This window comes from Nilaparvata lugens, chromosome 5, assembly GCF_014356525.2.
Source record: "Nilaparvata lugens isolate BPH chromosome 5, ASM1435652v1, whole genome shotgun sequence".
NCBI lineage: Eukaryota > Metazoa > Arthropoda > Insecta > Hemiptera > Delphacidae > Nilaparvata > Nilaparvata lugens.
The window spans coordinates 21,915,255-21,931,496 of NC_052508.1; the positions used below are offsets into that span (position 1 = coordinate 21,915,255).

The following is a 16,242-nucleotide window of genomic DNA, read 5'->3' on the forward strand; positions in this document are numbered from 1 at the left end:
TGAGATCGTCACTGACACTTCCTTGCGAACGTCAATGGAGAGAATGGCTTGGAGAGTGCGAGATGGGGGGAAATGAGACAGAAACACAGGGACAGATTGTGAGAAAGAAAGCATTGCGAGAGAACAGAATTGATGGAAAGTTGCCTGGGAGAAGAGGAAATGTGAGAGAGATAGATTATGGGAGAAAAAAGTGTTGCAGTGGTAACGGAGAGCTGAGTGGAGAATGAGAAAGAATGTGATGAGGAAGGATTGTGGAAAAGGAAGGAAGAGTATTATGAGAGAGACAAATGACGATTGTGGGAAATGTGAGGTGGAAAGAGAGAGCGTTGAATAAGAGTGGGACTACGAGAGTGAGGAACGCCAGCAATGGAAAGGACAGAGTTTCTTTTTTTGGCAAACGGTGGCGAGAGCAGACAAATTCATCAACCTAATACACTCTCTACCTCACTCGTACTTCACACTTTATTTGCTCTGTTCATTTTTTCCTTTTCGTCGCCGATATCTAAATGCAAATAAAACTTATAGAAGAATATTCAATGATAGCATGTAACCCATGCTCCGCAAAGGTCTGATTAAAAACTTGACAAAATGAAAACTTGTCCTACTGAAATCTTGAGGACTTTGAAATAGGCCTATAATCATCCTCGGTAAATTGAGAATCAAGTTGCAAAATTTCAAGTTAATCAGTTGAGTAGTTCAGACGTAATGATGCGTCATTAGTGATTTTCCTATCCCGTACGTGTATAAGTAAGTTCTTTCCTTTATTATATTATAATAGATCATGAAATAACAAGAATTTCATGGAATTTAACAAGAATTTATTTCTTTTAGTATACTAATAGGAAATTTATTACGGTATAAGCTTTTGTCGTGAGAATGATTCAGAATCTATTGCAAAGAGGTTTTTAAATATTCCGTGAATTCGTTTGATGTTCTCTACATCATTATGATCTTGGAGTCGTTTGAAAATCATGCACATTTAATTAGAATTATAGTAATAAACAACTTCTTGACTGAAATTCAAAGAACCTATCATTCTTTGGAATAATCTATACATATAATGAGGTTGATGAAGATTGATATTGTTTTTAAGCTCGGTAAAAAATACAGTGCGAATAGACATCGTATTGGAAGAATAAATAGGAAATTGAAGCTGCAGCTTCAGAAATTTGGGAAACGGGATTTGCTGCAGTGCAGTGCTGCGTTGGAGTTTAGATAACACACACACATATATATATATATATATAATATATATATATATATTCACCGAGTAGTGAACACATAGACGTACATTGCAGTGAAAATATAGCTTGGTCCTCGATATAAGACTGCGGCAGCTGGAAATTGTATGAACGGTATATGCGTACTGACACAGAAGGCGTTAAGTTATTGAATCTTACATCGATAGGTACGTGCCTCGACTTGGGACCAACTGGTGTATGTGTGAGCTGCTTATGTGCTAGTGATAAACTACCTTTCAACCTCAATAATCTGGCTGCAAAGAAACGCGGAAGCGTTTATCGCGTTTATAGAGGAATATCACCTCTACCTGAATCCAGAGTCATGAGTAATGTTTTTCTCTATGAGGTCTGAAATTTGCTTAAATATTATGAATACCACGATCGAAATATATCCGACTTCCTCTTATCCTTACGGATCCCATTCTGGTACTTTGAACGTATTCTAATGTATTTTAATGATAATATACATTTCCCAATAATTTCGAATGTAAATAATCATAGTTGTTTATTTGTTGCAGAGGGATACTTTTGCAGAGCAGAGAAAAATATGAAGAGGCAATATCAAGTTACCAACTCGCCATCCAATATAGGCCATCCTTAGCATGTGAGTAATCTCGCCATGATCATAATGATCTTATCAGTTAATTAACTCAACATGCGATTTATACAAAACCAATGATTAGCGTCCTTACGTATAAGTGCAGGTTTCATTATTTGTATTAAAAAAAAAAACATGATCGATTGGGCCGAGAATGGAAACATAGACTCTTACATACAACTTCATGAGATGTCTGCAGAGGGATGTATGGTATTAGTATGGTTAAGTATGGTATTATTTTTGTCCACTTAATAGATAATTTCATTCCTATCATGAACTGTAATTATGATAGTTCGTGATTATGATGATAATAAATGTTCATGAATGCGCTGATTTTAAAAAATATATATTGGAAGCCAGGGGCGCTTTGCAATAGAAGGTGTCAGTCTAGTCAGTTAAGCGATTGACTACGTGTCACTTAGACAAATCAGGATAAGTCATGTCCCTGTCTAGATAAGTTCCGACGGGTAACCATTCAATAAATAAATGAGAAACAGGCTTCGCTGAATATCATTTATGACTTTGAAAATCGCTGTCCGATGGTTTGGAACCCACATGAAGCTCTAAAGGCTCACTTGTCATCATTCCCATCACTAATGCCTTCAGCATATTTGGGAACCACCTCTAGCAAAATAATATGTCCATTTCATCGATGAACTTCTTACACAGGAACAAATCATTTCTATTATAATCCAAAATCTATTGAATTTTTTTTTTAATTTTGAAGTACCATTCTTGGTGGGGGCACGAATTGAAAATGCATAATATATTGAAAATTAAATCCGAAGACTCGAAGAGAACATTGTATCATCTTGGGATTGAGATAACCTCCTAATATTGTACTTTTAAAAGCACATTGGGCCTAAAGAGCATAGAGACATTGAATTTATGGAGTAAAAACCATCAATTCAATTTTTTATTTAGTGTTGAATCATTTATCACATTATTGTCTATTCATCGGAGATGAAATATCATTTATATAACTGCAGAGTGAAATGTTATCAAAAGTAAGTATTATACTTCCAAAAACATGATAATTATACGAGTATTATACTCGTAGTATTCTCCTTGTAATACCATCAACCGCATTCATAATGCACCTCTTCAAGTGGTCTTTTCTTCTTTTTAACGTTCTTCGCCTAATGAGAAGCTTAACAGGAACAAAAACTACGTCAGTTGATGGAGATTGATTATAAATTGATGACTTTTATTCAGTGGCTCTTTGTGAGAGGAAAAGGAAATTTTCTCACTTTCTTCCATCGAATAATCACGATTTTCTATATGAATTTGAGCCTTATGCTTCAAAGTTAAAGCGTTCATAAAATCATAAGTACGTTAGCCTTCTCGTCTGCAGTCTACCATTGAATGCTCATTGCAATTCTTTTTTATACAGTTTGAACGCTATACTGATGAGAGATACTGTTCATAAAAAAGTCTTCAACTACAAGACTAGGAGTAAAAAGAAATCTGAGCACATTTGAGCACTCTTATAGAGGACGTTCGTCTTTTACTGTTACCATTATCTTTACAACCTTCCTTCCAGTTCCAGTTTAAAATGTTGCACTCCGGAAGTGTCAGGATTAGGAAATAAATTGAAAGTATTCCACGTCTAGAGTTGAGACTATGAGTGTTGATGACTATCTCAACAAAGACATTTTCTAACTCATTTACTCGAAATCAACCATACCATCATCAGAACAATATCTTAATGTCGTAAAAAGGAATTTATTTAATTTCAAAATATAATTGAATGTAGAATAGACACACACATGTTGTGTAATTCATCCATATTAAGGTGAAATAAATACTGAAATGACATAGTAGATATTTCAAGTGGAATTGACAATATCTTATTCATATCACCTTATAAATTGTTTTATTGGCACCTAGATTAGAAAATGTGTAATGAATAGATTCATAAAAATTTGAGGAATATTAAAAGTGTGCTTTAACAATAATTGAGTAGAGCTTCGGTTTGCAGTAGCTGCTCAATAACATTAACTATTGCGCAATACAACATATTTTTATAAAACGACTGATAATGGTGTGTTAATGAAAACTTTTCTTGTAACTTTAATAAACGAATGATTACAATAATCTTAGTTTTTCCATTGGATATGAATTGAGAACCTTCCACGAACAATATCGCCTATATCAACACTACATGGGAATATTAAGAAGTGAATCAGAGCAATTACTATTGATTGAGATTTTAAATTCTTCCAAGAACCTTTCTCGTTTTGCGAATAGTATTTATAGTGGAGATTACATCATACTTTTCCAAATAAGCTTCATCATTTATCATGTTGAAATGTACAACTTACATCACAATATAACTAATTCATTGTCTTAAGATAATTATGACATCTACGTAATCATCAAAACCAAACGAACCCGACATTCCCCATATTTCCCTCGATTATAATCTGAGTGAATTCAAGCACTAACAAATAAGTTGAATGATTTTTTTTTCAATTACACGAATAGTGATGAATTTAGAATTTGTTTTGAGGTGAGAGAAGTTATCAAGCATGTACTTAAACGACTGAATTATCAATATTATACTATCTTAATAATATTAATAATCTTAATACTAATACTAATATTAAATTATCAATATTAATGTATTTTATTCTATCTATGACAATACTAAATATTTGAAAAGATGAATCCTAACAGAAAAGGAGAAAGATAATTGACAGGACAACAAACGTAGCATGCGTGAGGCAAAATGGATAAAGAGTTTCCAAGTTCAGAAACCTCAGGCAACAACAGACGAGTTAGGAGAAAATCAAGTTTCAACTTGATTCCTCCCAGCTCGAACTAAACTCGTTCTCAATCATGATGTTGCTCTGTTGTGCAAGTCTTGTTTTGTGATTTTGAAGCATAGAAAACAAAATCTTAAGCTTTTTCCAATGTGCTGTCATGTTGTTATTATGAATATTTTTCAACGTACAGCTTTTAAAGCTGTATTACTGTATGTTGAAATTTAATAACTTGATCTGCACTTCACATTGAATTGATACTGCTAATTAATAATATTAATGGAACATTGATGATACTGACGATTATTATTGTTTATATGGTTCCACCAGTATCCCCAGTTACTAGCTCCTTGGAAAAAAAACGTTTTTGATTTCTCTAGGTAGCATTTATTAAGAATCACTCAAAATCTAAATACTGTGAAAGATAAGTAGTCAGATGTTAGTGGTGATAAAATAAAACTGTAGCCTAGTAGATTTATCTCTGACTAAATAACCGAAAGGTCCCGGGTTCGATCTCTGGTTAGACCAAGATAATCTACTTGGGTGACTGCCATGTTTCGGATGGGTGAGGTAAGCTCCTCGTTCAGGATGCTTCATAGCAGGCGTCAGGTCACGGCAGAGACCCTGAAACAGATCATTAACTGTGATACCGTAGGTAATTTTTGAAGTTGTGTGACTGTATAGAGTGTGGAGTTCGTTTATTGTGGTTTTGGTGATCGAACTATTTCATATTGTTTTCGAAAAAAATAAAGCTACCGTATTCAAATGCTTTTGTCAGAACATTGCATATTATGAATACGTTAATATAAAAATGTATCTATAGGTTACTATGTCTAAATATGTGGAAAAATGAATCTATAGATTGAGCACTATGAGTAATATATACCTAGTATATTATTGAATCATAAATACAATGACTTATAATACCATGACAAGAGTTACTTTAAGCAATATGGGGTAAGGGATGTTGCGGAAAGATGTTCTGACGAAAATGAATTCTAATGAATCATTATGGAGATTTCAAGCGACGTTGAAAGCTGACATGGCTCTAAAGATGATGCTCTCTATGAACACCTGTACTGGAAATCAAGTGTTTGTTTCTCCAAGCAAACTCGTCAGAATGGTGAAAACACAAATCTTTTCCGTCCAAGTTGTATAGTGAATGTCTTCCTTGGCCTACCTACTTCCATTTCCCTTACTGATCACTGATCATCCCTCTTCACAGTTTCTCATATCGTATTTTCCAAAGCCTGGTTATCAAGTCTATTCATGTGACATAGTTATATTATTAGTATATACGCAATCTTCAATGATGACTAGTGAGGTCCACGTTATAATGGCACTATTTGATTAATATTGGTGTTGCTATCCTTGTCCATCATTCGACAAAGCAGATAGTGCTATCATTTCTCAGCCCCGCAACGTTACCAGAACAATGTTGAAATAATATAAATTAACAAAATATCCTATCTTTAGTATGAAAATGTATTATTTAATCAATGGAAAATTATTTTTTCCTGACAAATATAAAATTTGATCGTTTCAAACAAGAATGAACAGTTATTATTACATCAGATATACCGGTATCAGCTATCCTTTACAGAAGTCAGCGGCAAAGTAGAGAACTGGCAACGCTGTTCTCCTATCGTTCTCCACTGCCATTATAACGTGGACCTCACTATAGCGGTCGATCATGTATTGTGTATGTATTGTAATTCGAGAAAAGGTCCAAGAATTTATTCCCCCATTCGCTACGAGAAAATGCAAGCTCTTGTCGATTCTGTAGAATAATCAGCCAGAAGATGATATTAAAGTTTGAATATGGGACCGGTGATTAGTCGTCATCTGATCTAATAGAAGATAAGACGGCTGGCGGGCTTCAGTTGGCAAGATGAGATTTCGCGTCACCGTGCGACAGGCGGGTGGGGCGGATAGCGTGGTGGTAATTGACGGTAGACAAGAAGAGCGTCCCGTAATCGCGTTAGAAACGCGCACGCGGCCCGCTAGCAAGCGCAGATGCTATGACGTCATGTCATTTTGATTACAGTCTAATCGGTTAATGTCCCTCTGCTCCATCCTTCACTGACACCGTCGCTGTGACGCTGTGACGCAAACTTGGTCGCCTCCTAATAGTCTACTTGACGAGCTCCACTCTGCTCTTACCTGACTGCGTCTACAAGTCCCTACAAGTTAACGCCAAATAGATTCTCATTAATTCACCAACTGGATAGTGGTTATTACTATCAATAATAATAATTATTGTAGAGTATTGAATATTTGAATTGATCATATGATACAAATATCAATTCAGTCAATATTACGGTATTGATCAAATTATCAACTCTCGCTCTCACATCATAATCCAAGAGAACCACTGTAAGTGAATTCGAGATACAATCTCATGAATTCATAGTTTAGTATCAAATATGAATCAGTTATTAAATTATGAAAAGTTTGCAAATGAGAACAAGAGCAAAAATCGAACAAGCCTCTCAAATACGAGTGTCGCAACAATTGTTGCGTCAGAGTGTCAAAGCCACTGACGAGTGTAGCAACAACCCGAATGGTACGTTAGCGCGCTATTGAAACAACGTGGATGGTGGAAACAATGGTCATATAACTTACCATCTAAGGAACTATAGATGGTCATGTAAAAACGCATGTGATTTTGGTGGAAAGACGAGGCTCCATAGAATATATCCAAACTGGTGAGAATCCATCACATCACGTCTAACTTCTGCCAATCCAACTCTTCGTGGATGGAGACTCCGCATGGAACGAGGAGCGATCGGAGAAATAGTACATGTTGATTCCTCTCGGTTTCCTATTCTCATTGCGTATATTCTGATCATTTTGACATGGCACTGTACTGTTTCTGTTTTGAATTTGTTTGTATATCACTCAAATACTGGAGTGATCGTGAATTGACCCACAGTTATCCACGGTTTTGAATGGTTTCCAGCCTGGATTGACATCGCCCACAACAAGTCGTTTGAAACGCTCGTCAGTGGCCAGTCTAGAAAACGTTCTAGCCTTACTAACTGCATGAGATTAATTAAATTATTCGATAATTCCTAAGTAACTCAGTCAACGTTACTACATATTGTTACAGTATTATTTAGGATTCAGATTGGCGTTGAATAACTCACAGGAATGAGTAATTTCCAACCAAAGCTCTGATGAATAGAGAGTTCTTTGAGAGAACTCTCACATGTATGTCACACAGTCCATGCCTACAACATTATAGGATATGTATTTGTCATCATGATTGAAACCTGAGCAGGTGGGCAATTTAAATTTCAAACTGGAAGAGACTTACCTGATGAGAATTCAGTTGAAAAATGTTGAGGAATCTTGACCAGAATAAATTATACTCGTATTGATAAAACTTTCTTAAATATTGGAACAGCATAAGAATCAACTCCCCTATTAATAAATCATTAGAATTTTGTATTGGAGAAGCAGAAGAATTTTCTTCAGATGTTCCAATCTAATAAATACATTTATTTGGGTATTATCAAATCATTAACAACATGAAAAGACAATTGATGATGTGAATCCTATTCTACCTCGACAAGAATTGGGAAACGTCTCAAGATTACAAAAAACTCATTCCTCATCGAAATTTCAAGAAAATTACTTTGGTATGTGCTTGAAAATATGAAACTGGAATAAAGTAAATACTTATCCTACGGTACAATAATGTCAATCCTAAATCAAAAATTACAACAGTGAATAAGTTGTTCCTATTCACGAAGGTGAATAGAGTAACATGCGCTGTAGGCATATGGTCATTTTCATTTTGTATTTGTTGAGCAGTGGTCGAAACTATTGAAATTGAATCAACTTTCCAGTAGGAAAGATTGTAGTGGATCTTCACTTTCATCTCTAGAAGTTTTTAGACCGAAATGTATATTGATTGGAGAGACCAACCCTATAGCAAACTATATGTGGGGCATGGATTAAAACGCTGAATGTCTAACGATGAAAAATTACTGTGATCAAGTCGAAAAAAGAAAGCAATCCAATTTCATATTTTCCATTAGCAATCTCTCTTTCCACAGTTCTCAACGCATTGTGTCCGAGAATCAATCTGTATCAAAGTACAGGACATTAGGAAGAAATATTATTTCAAAAATAGATTAATCTGAAGATGAAACGAAAGATAGGGCGGTGTTATTGTTGGCTGGCACGAGAGATTGTATTGTGTCGGATAATAAAGTCTATGTAATGGGCGGAGGCCAACGTAGTCTACTTGGAAAAAGAAATTACATTTTGTCCATCCAGCCGGCTGTACCTTGTGCAAGCACAATGGCGAAATATAGTAGCCGGCTGGCTAACAAGCTGGGATCATGACCGGCGATTTCTCTCACCAACTTTCTTCGATTGTGCTCTCGCATCAACTTCATGCTGAGAAAAAGAAAAGGTTCTAGTATTGAGTCAAAAAATAGCCTGTACCTACAGCATTCCCCTCCCTATAGCCCTATACACGTGTGTGTTTAATTTGGGTAACTTCTGTGGATAGTGGAATAACTTGGAATCGAATATCTACAACTGAACGGTTAAAAAAATGGAAAAGATTAAAAATATAACAACAGTAATTGAATTTTCCAATAATCGATATGGATCTGGAACAGGTTGAGTGACGTTCAAGGCTGATTCTATCCAAGGAGAAATAGAAAATTATTCTTATTCTTCATACTATCATCCACACGGAGTTTGATTACAATCATAGAAACAATATAAAGCAACGTGAAAGTCCGTTTCTTCGAAAACTTTTATCTTGGTTAACTCAATTACCCTCTTCCATTCCAACAGACTGACATGATTAGGTATTCATGAGGTAGAAGGAGTATTTTGTGTGGACGTCGGGCATTCCTACTATTCTTCTGTTATGTGTGGAAGACGATGGTCTTCTGGGAGTAAAAGGGCAGAATTATATTTCAAAGGCTTGACACTATCTCGGCTGGAGCTCTGATTTCAATTTACCACTGCTGGCTCTCACAATCCCAGACCGAACATCCCAGTATACCGGGCAGAGCAGAGGGAGACAATCATTGTGGAACTCGATTCCTCTTATTTCCTGTTTCTTTTCTGGAAGGCAAAACTTATTCTTTCTCAACCGTAGCGAACAACAATCCTGTCGACCTTTTATTCCCAGTTATGATTAAAATTTAGAGTTTTTTCATTCGTTTCTGACAAACCAAAAGAGCGAGGAGGCCGGTTTACGGATTGAAGCGGGGAAGAAATTTAATTATGGCTTAGAAATTACTTGGAAGATGAGTGAGCAGCAGATGGTGGCAGCGGCGGAAAATAATTGAAATGAAAATCCCCGGTGAAAAATAGCAGTCATGATGAAAAGGTACACTCCCTTAGTGCAATGAATATGAAAAGTGATGCCTTGCTGAGAAGGATGTGAAATATTTGCAATTTTCAGCTGCTAGCAAGATCTTACTACCATAAAAATAGAAAGAACAAGAGCTGCTAAAAGGTAGCCAATCATTCGCTGTCAAGAAATTCTACTGCACTGTTTTGTTTTGTTTTTTTTAATAATTCAACAAATCATTTCTGTTATGAAACTAATTACGTAATTATCACGTATTTTTGAATTTTGTGGAATTGAAATTCCTAATTGATATTATTGTCATTATATCAGAGAATCGAATAATTAATTCAAATTGAAGTCATTATTGGTTGGAGCATGGTTTGGTTAGTCAATATATTTTTGATCACAGTTGACGAACAGATCTAGTAGTTTGGGATGGTTCCTTTACAGACCATATTCTATTCCTGCATTGCTACATATACCTTTATGTAGCCTATTATTTCTCTTGAATCCAGATATGCCTTTACCCATATCCTCTGAGCATATATGTACAGTGTAGGATATTCCTCCTAGAACCCTTTGATCACTTCCAAAATCAAGTTCGAAATGCACTGCCCAGACAGAGTGCACGAAATACTGATTAGCTTCACGCTGTCTATATACAGCCTGTTGTACTGTAGGCCTCAACTGTTTACTGTGGATTGCAGCCCTTGCCAGCGCAATGATAGGCTCCTGTGATTCAGGACAGAGAGTAGGAGCTGAACGGTAGAGGATATGTTGCAAATAGGCAGGCGACAGCCTGGAGTAATTGGCTTCACTTAGATATGCACAGAGCTCCATTTAGTTCAGCCAAATATTTCCCCAGCTAACTGCTTAGAAGGATATTGCACTTCCACAGGTGCACACCAGCGACGAGTCATAAATGCCTATATCTGAGTCTGAGTGATATAGGCTACAGATTCGCCTATGTTAGGATATTATCAACGATGGAAATAGTTTTTTTCTGGTCAAGTTTATAACTCAAATCAATAAATCAACCTTTAATTTATTTCTAACAGATATAAAAAACAAAGTTAAATGATTTGCATTATCACGCACATTATTATTTATTTATTTATTTATTCAGCACATACAAATACAATCCAGGTAAAAACAACAGGCATTCGCCCAAAACTGCTTTAAACCTTAATTTGGATTACACAGTCTAGAGGTTATGTAAAAAAAAATCACACACACTATTTTGAGTCCAAAAAAATGTATCTACTACAATAATGTTTTTATTATTCATAAGCTACAATGCTTATTTTTTAAAAGCTTCTTAATAGATTGGCTTGAGGTAAAATATAGCACAGTACAACAATTTGGAAATGTAATAGCCCATCTTCCAGATCTTCTAGGCCTATGAGATGTTTATTCTCTCCATATTTTAATTTCATACCTATTATCCTCCATATTTTATCATACTTATTATTTCACCCTTGATTTGGTATTTTGTGCAAATCGGCTATTACGTATTCCACCAATATGATATTTTGGTTATATTATTATGTTTAACTTTACTATTTCATAACAGGCTATCATATGCCTGTTGTTCTTTCCTGATCATATTCATATGATTTGTAATTGTATTAACAAATAAATAAAAAACTTCTACATCCCACATATTTTGAAATCTGAAGAAGCCTAAAAGACCTATAAGACTCCAAAACTTGTTTAAGGAAATATCCTTCTAGTTACTAATTATCACAACAAATGAATTGTAAAGTTGGAATCACTTATGACTTTATGCTGCATGAGGGTTTGATTCCAAAAAAAGATTGCAGCTTAATTTTGAAAAGCTTTTGTTTTGACTGACTTGGGCTATAACTAACCTTTCAAAAATACCGTATAAGCCAAAGACCTTAAGGAGAAAGGTCTTTGGTATAAGCTCTTTGCAATAAGGTCTTTGGTATAAGCTCTAATGTATAAGCCAAATCTCATTTCTCCAAAGTTATATATAATGTTTTTTCTTTGAAATTTATTGTTCCATTTGACGGATAGATCATCGTAATTTTTGCTGAGCCTGATGCCCACATGAGCGAGCTCCAGCTTGTGAGTAATGATACAGATGATGAAGGGAGATCAGTGGGCCCTACAGCTTATTAGGTGGGTTCCGAGCCTCTGGGAAGCAATTTCTATATTATATATTTGAAAGAGTTGGCTCTACGAATGGTCACCTTTCTAAAGAGAGATTAGCAGGTGCAGGTGCTTGAATCTCAACTTATTTAATAATCGATAATATCTTTTATAAGAGGGACCACCGAGTCAACAGCTTCCCATAATCATCTACCAACCCTGTTCATGCTCAAATCAAATTAAATAAAAATCTTCTTATGAAAAAATCACATAAGCAGAAAGAGTATATTATATAGTTTGTGAGTATTCCTCATAGACATAGTCTGAGGATTGAATTGAATCTTTTAATGAATAACAAGGGTTAATTTTCAATGAAAATAAGGAAAAATATCAAAGTAATATTTTTTGTCATTGAAAAAATGATAAGCCTAGTGATGTATTTCAGTCCAGGATGGGAAGAGTACTCTATACTAAATACTTGAAATAATATAGGGATTTTGTTGCATATGACCTATAATACAAAATACATTGAACAAGATATGATTGAATTGAGTTTAATAAATGATATGAAACAAGGTACAATATAGGTAATGATGCCCACACGTTATAATATGTACATCTAAATACATGTTATATTTATACACGTTATAATAATAATATCGAGTCATCTGGCTGGCTGAAGTCTGGAGTCAGAGTTTTCAGGTCGCAACTGATCAATTTCAGGGCCTCTGAAATGACCTAACGACTGCTTTTTAGGCAGCCGGGACCGACGGCTTAACTTGTCCATCCAAAACAATATATACGTTGGAAAGACAACATGCAGGATTCCTGCATGAACTTCAATAAAAAAGATGTACCAACCTATAGAATAGTTTTCTAAAATTAACTGTCTTGTAAAAACCAAAGTGAATTTGTATTTGAATTTGCTTTTAGTGGCCCATCTGAACCTGGGTCAGCTGCTTGCTTCAAGAGGACGTTGCCAAGAAGCCGAGGCTGTGCTGAGGCGGTGCGCCCAGCTGGACGGCACAGGGCTCAAGGACCCCAGAACGCACGAGAACACCCGGATATCAGCTCTGCTCCATCTGGGCCGGCTCTATGCCGATCGGGGTCGCTATCAACAGGCTGTTGCTGTCTACAGGGAGGCCATCAAAACCATGCCTGACCACTATCCTCCTCAGGTAATCACTAAATATGGCCTTCGAACTAAGGCCTACAAACATCGGTCTGCTAGCATCGCCTGATTCGTGGGTTCGAATCCCGCCGACGGCCTGAAGTATGATTATCTCAATAATTCACCAACGCACTTTTCATTACCCAATCTCATGTGGGCATTATCAGCAATGAAAAAAATTAACGAGAAATTCCTGTGACGACTGGAATGACTCCAGCCGCACTACTGTGATGGTTTGTAGTGTGAATAGTGTGTGCGCACACTACACTAGCTACTACAGGCGAGCACTGTAGTACTGCAATAAAACACCAAATTGACATAATAAATAATAATAAATATTTTTTATTGCATAAAATGCTGTACATTACAGATATGGCAATCGTCAATTCTTATAAAAACAAATAAAATATCTGGATATAGCGACGCTTATTTAATTCAAATCCGAAGCGGCTAGTCAGGCTACAGATAGAAATAAATACGAATTTATTGCATTCGCTCAAATTCTAATAAATATTGGGTAATATATTAGTATTTTAGCATAAAATGCGCGCTGCTATCCAAAGATTGTCACTTCTTCAAGACTCAGTCACATTTTGGCTACTAGTGTGGTCGTCGGAATCGGCATCGGCATCCAACCAACAGTCAAAATGTAGCTGTTAGGATACGCCTAGTTTAAAAACAGTGCCCGGTGATGGAGTAAGTGACTGCCTGCCCTGCTGACTGTGAGACCTGGCTGCCTCTGGTTGGGCGTCCCGGCTTTCGTTTCAGGTTTTTGTATTATAAAAAAGCTTTGCTATATTTCCTCTTTCCATTGGTATAAAGATTATTTATTTCTAATAAGTACTCCGGTAATTATGGATATTTGAAATCCGATGAATCTTTTGTAGTAACTTGTACTGTAGACTTTTGAAATGATTTGTATTGCGTTTCTACAGTACCTACTCATGTACAATATTTGTTCAAATTGAAATAAAAATCCATCCACTTTCATGGTAAGGGCTACTCGTATTCATGTGAAAATAAATCATATGAATATAGGCTACAAACAAATAATCATAAACAAAAAGATGTTAATGATAGTTGGTGACACTCACCACACCCTCATTGATCTCGTATTATTAGGTATTTTTATTTATTTCACTCACTTGAAAATGACATAAGTCGAAACATTTCTTGAGAATCAAAATAAAATTGGAGAAGTAGTATGTACTTTGTTTTTTGATTTTACATGAAAATCCATTGTATAAAATCAAAGTTTTAAAACAATAGCCTAAAAAGTACATACTATGTACTAGTCGCGACTAAATAGTATGTATATAACAATAACGAAATTGAATTTAGAATCAGTAGGTACAATCTATATAAGTATATTACTGTAGAGGTAGAGAATGAATAAGAATTATCTCTTTCTATAACATTGGACTTTTTCGATGAATATTACATTATTCCAAATTGAGATGTGATCCAATATTTTTCATTTTGCAGATACTCTACAACCTTATGGGAGAATCACTAACAAAACTGCAACAACATGAAGAGGCCGAAAGGTGGTACAAGGCTGCTCTCTCAGCAAAGCCAGATCATGTGCCAGCGCACCTAACTTATGGAAAATTGTTGGCGAAAAACGTGAGTATTGTAGTGCCAAATCCCCAAATCATTGAAGAATAATGATGGAGCTTACCGTGCATTACAGGCTAAGGTTCAATACATAAGAATATACAGAGTGAGTCATATATATGGGAACCCTTCAATTAATTGGAGTGGATATAATAGTGTGACTTTCAGGATGAGTGATTGGTCGAATATTCTACCTTTTGACGTACAACTCAATTTCAACCCCTCATAAAGGGGTGACTTTAGGGTTGTAGCTCGAATATTTTAAATGTAAACACCCATTGTGTGGTAAATTATTTTAATGGTTTTTTTTGAAACAAGAAAGATGGCATCGATAAAAATATTCTATGATACTTGTATCCAAAATGGCGGCTGATTGAAGTTTTAGTTCAAGTAATATATAGTTTAGTTTATTTTTAGTAGTATAGTTTTAGTTTATTTTCAAGTAATGAGGGGTTGTAACTAAAATATTTTGAACATAAACACCTGTTGTGTGACACATCATTTTAAAGGTCTTTTCAAAACGAGAATAACATCAATAAAAATGTTCTATGATACTTCTATTCAAAATGGCGGCTGATTGAACTCTATCAATTATTTCTTTAGAAACTTAAACTTCAATCTGCTGCCATTTTTAATACAAGTATCATAGATGTAATCTCTATTGATGTCATTTTTATTGTCTTAGAAAGGCCTTGAAAATTATGTACCACACAATCGGTGTTAACATTCAAATTATTTGAGTTACAACCCATCTTCCTTAAAAACTAAAAATCCAAGCAGCCGCCATTTTTTATACAAGTATCATAGAACTTTTTAATTGATTCCATCTTTATTGTTTTAAAAATCTTTAAAATGATGAACCATACAATGGGTGTTTACATTTAAAATATTCGAGTTACCCCTAAGTCACCCCCTAATGAGGGGTTGAGATTCAGTTGTATGTCAAAAGGTAGGGCATTTGACTGATAACTTATCCCGGAAGTTACAGTGTTATATCTACAACAGTCTCCAATTCATTGAAGGGTTCCCATACATATGACTCACTCTGTATATTATAGGCCTACATCAACCTATGTAATGATTGAACTGTATTGGAGATTAAATTTCGATTTTACTGCAACATGTTAATTGAGGCCAGAATTTTGATTTTCCAAAAATATTTGTATTACTGTATTTCCAATATGAAATATATTAATTCCAATAAATGAAATTCAGAAATGCTTAAACATTATTGCTAGCTTAATATTTTCTTTTTCAAAGCTATTCATTTATTCATACAAAAAGTACATCATTAAAGCTATCATCAAGTAATCAAAGCTATTCATCAAGTAATTTAATGACATTCAAAATCATTAATTAAGAGAAATTATATATATAGAATGGGAGAAAAATCAATAAAATTGACCAAG

General features: G+C 35.1%; 1 protein-coding gene across 1 annotated transcript in view; it reads left to right on the forward strand.

Moving 5' to 3' along the window:
- LOC111051090 (protein O-mannosyl-transferase TMTC2) overlaps positions 1-16,242 on the forward strand; it is a 192,319-nt gene that overhangs the window by 160,760 nt on the left and 15,317 nt on the right. Inside the window, exons 5-7 of the mRNA XM_039427940.1 lie at positions 1,760-1,845; positions 12,979-13,223; positions 14,702-14,842. Coding sequence (XP_039283874.1) covers positions 1,760-1,845; positions 12,979-13,223; positions 14,702-14,842 — 472 coding nt within the window. The remainder of the gene's footprint in view (positions 1-1,759; positions 1,846-12,978; positions 13,224-14,701; positions 14,843-16,242) is intronic.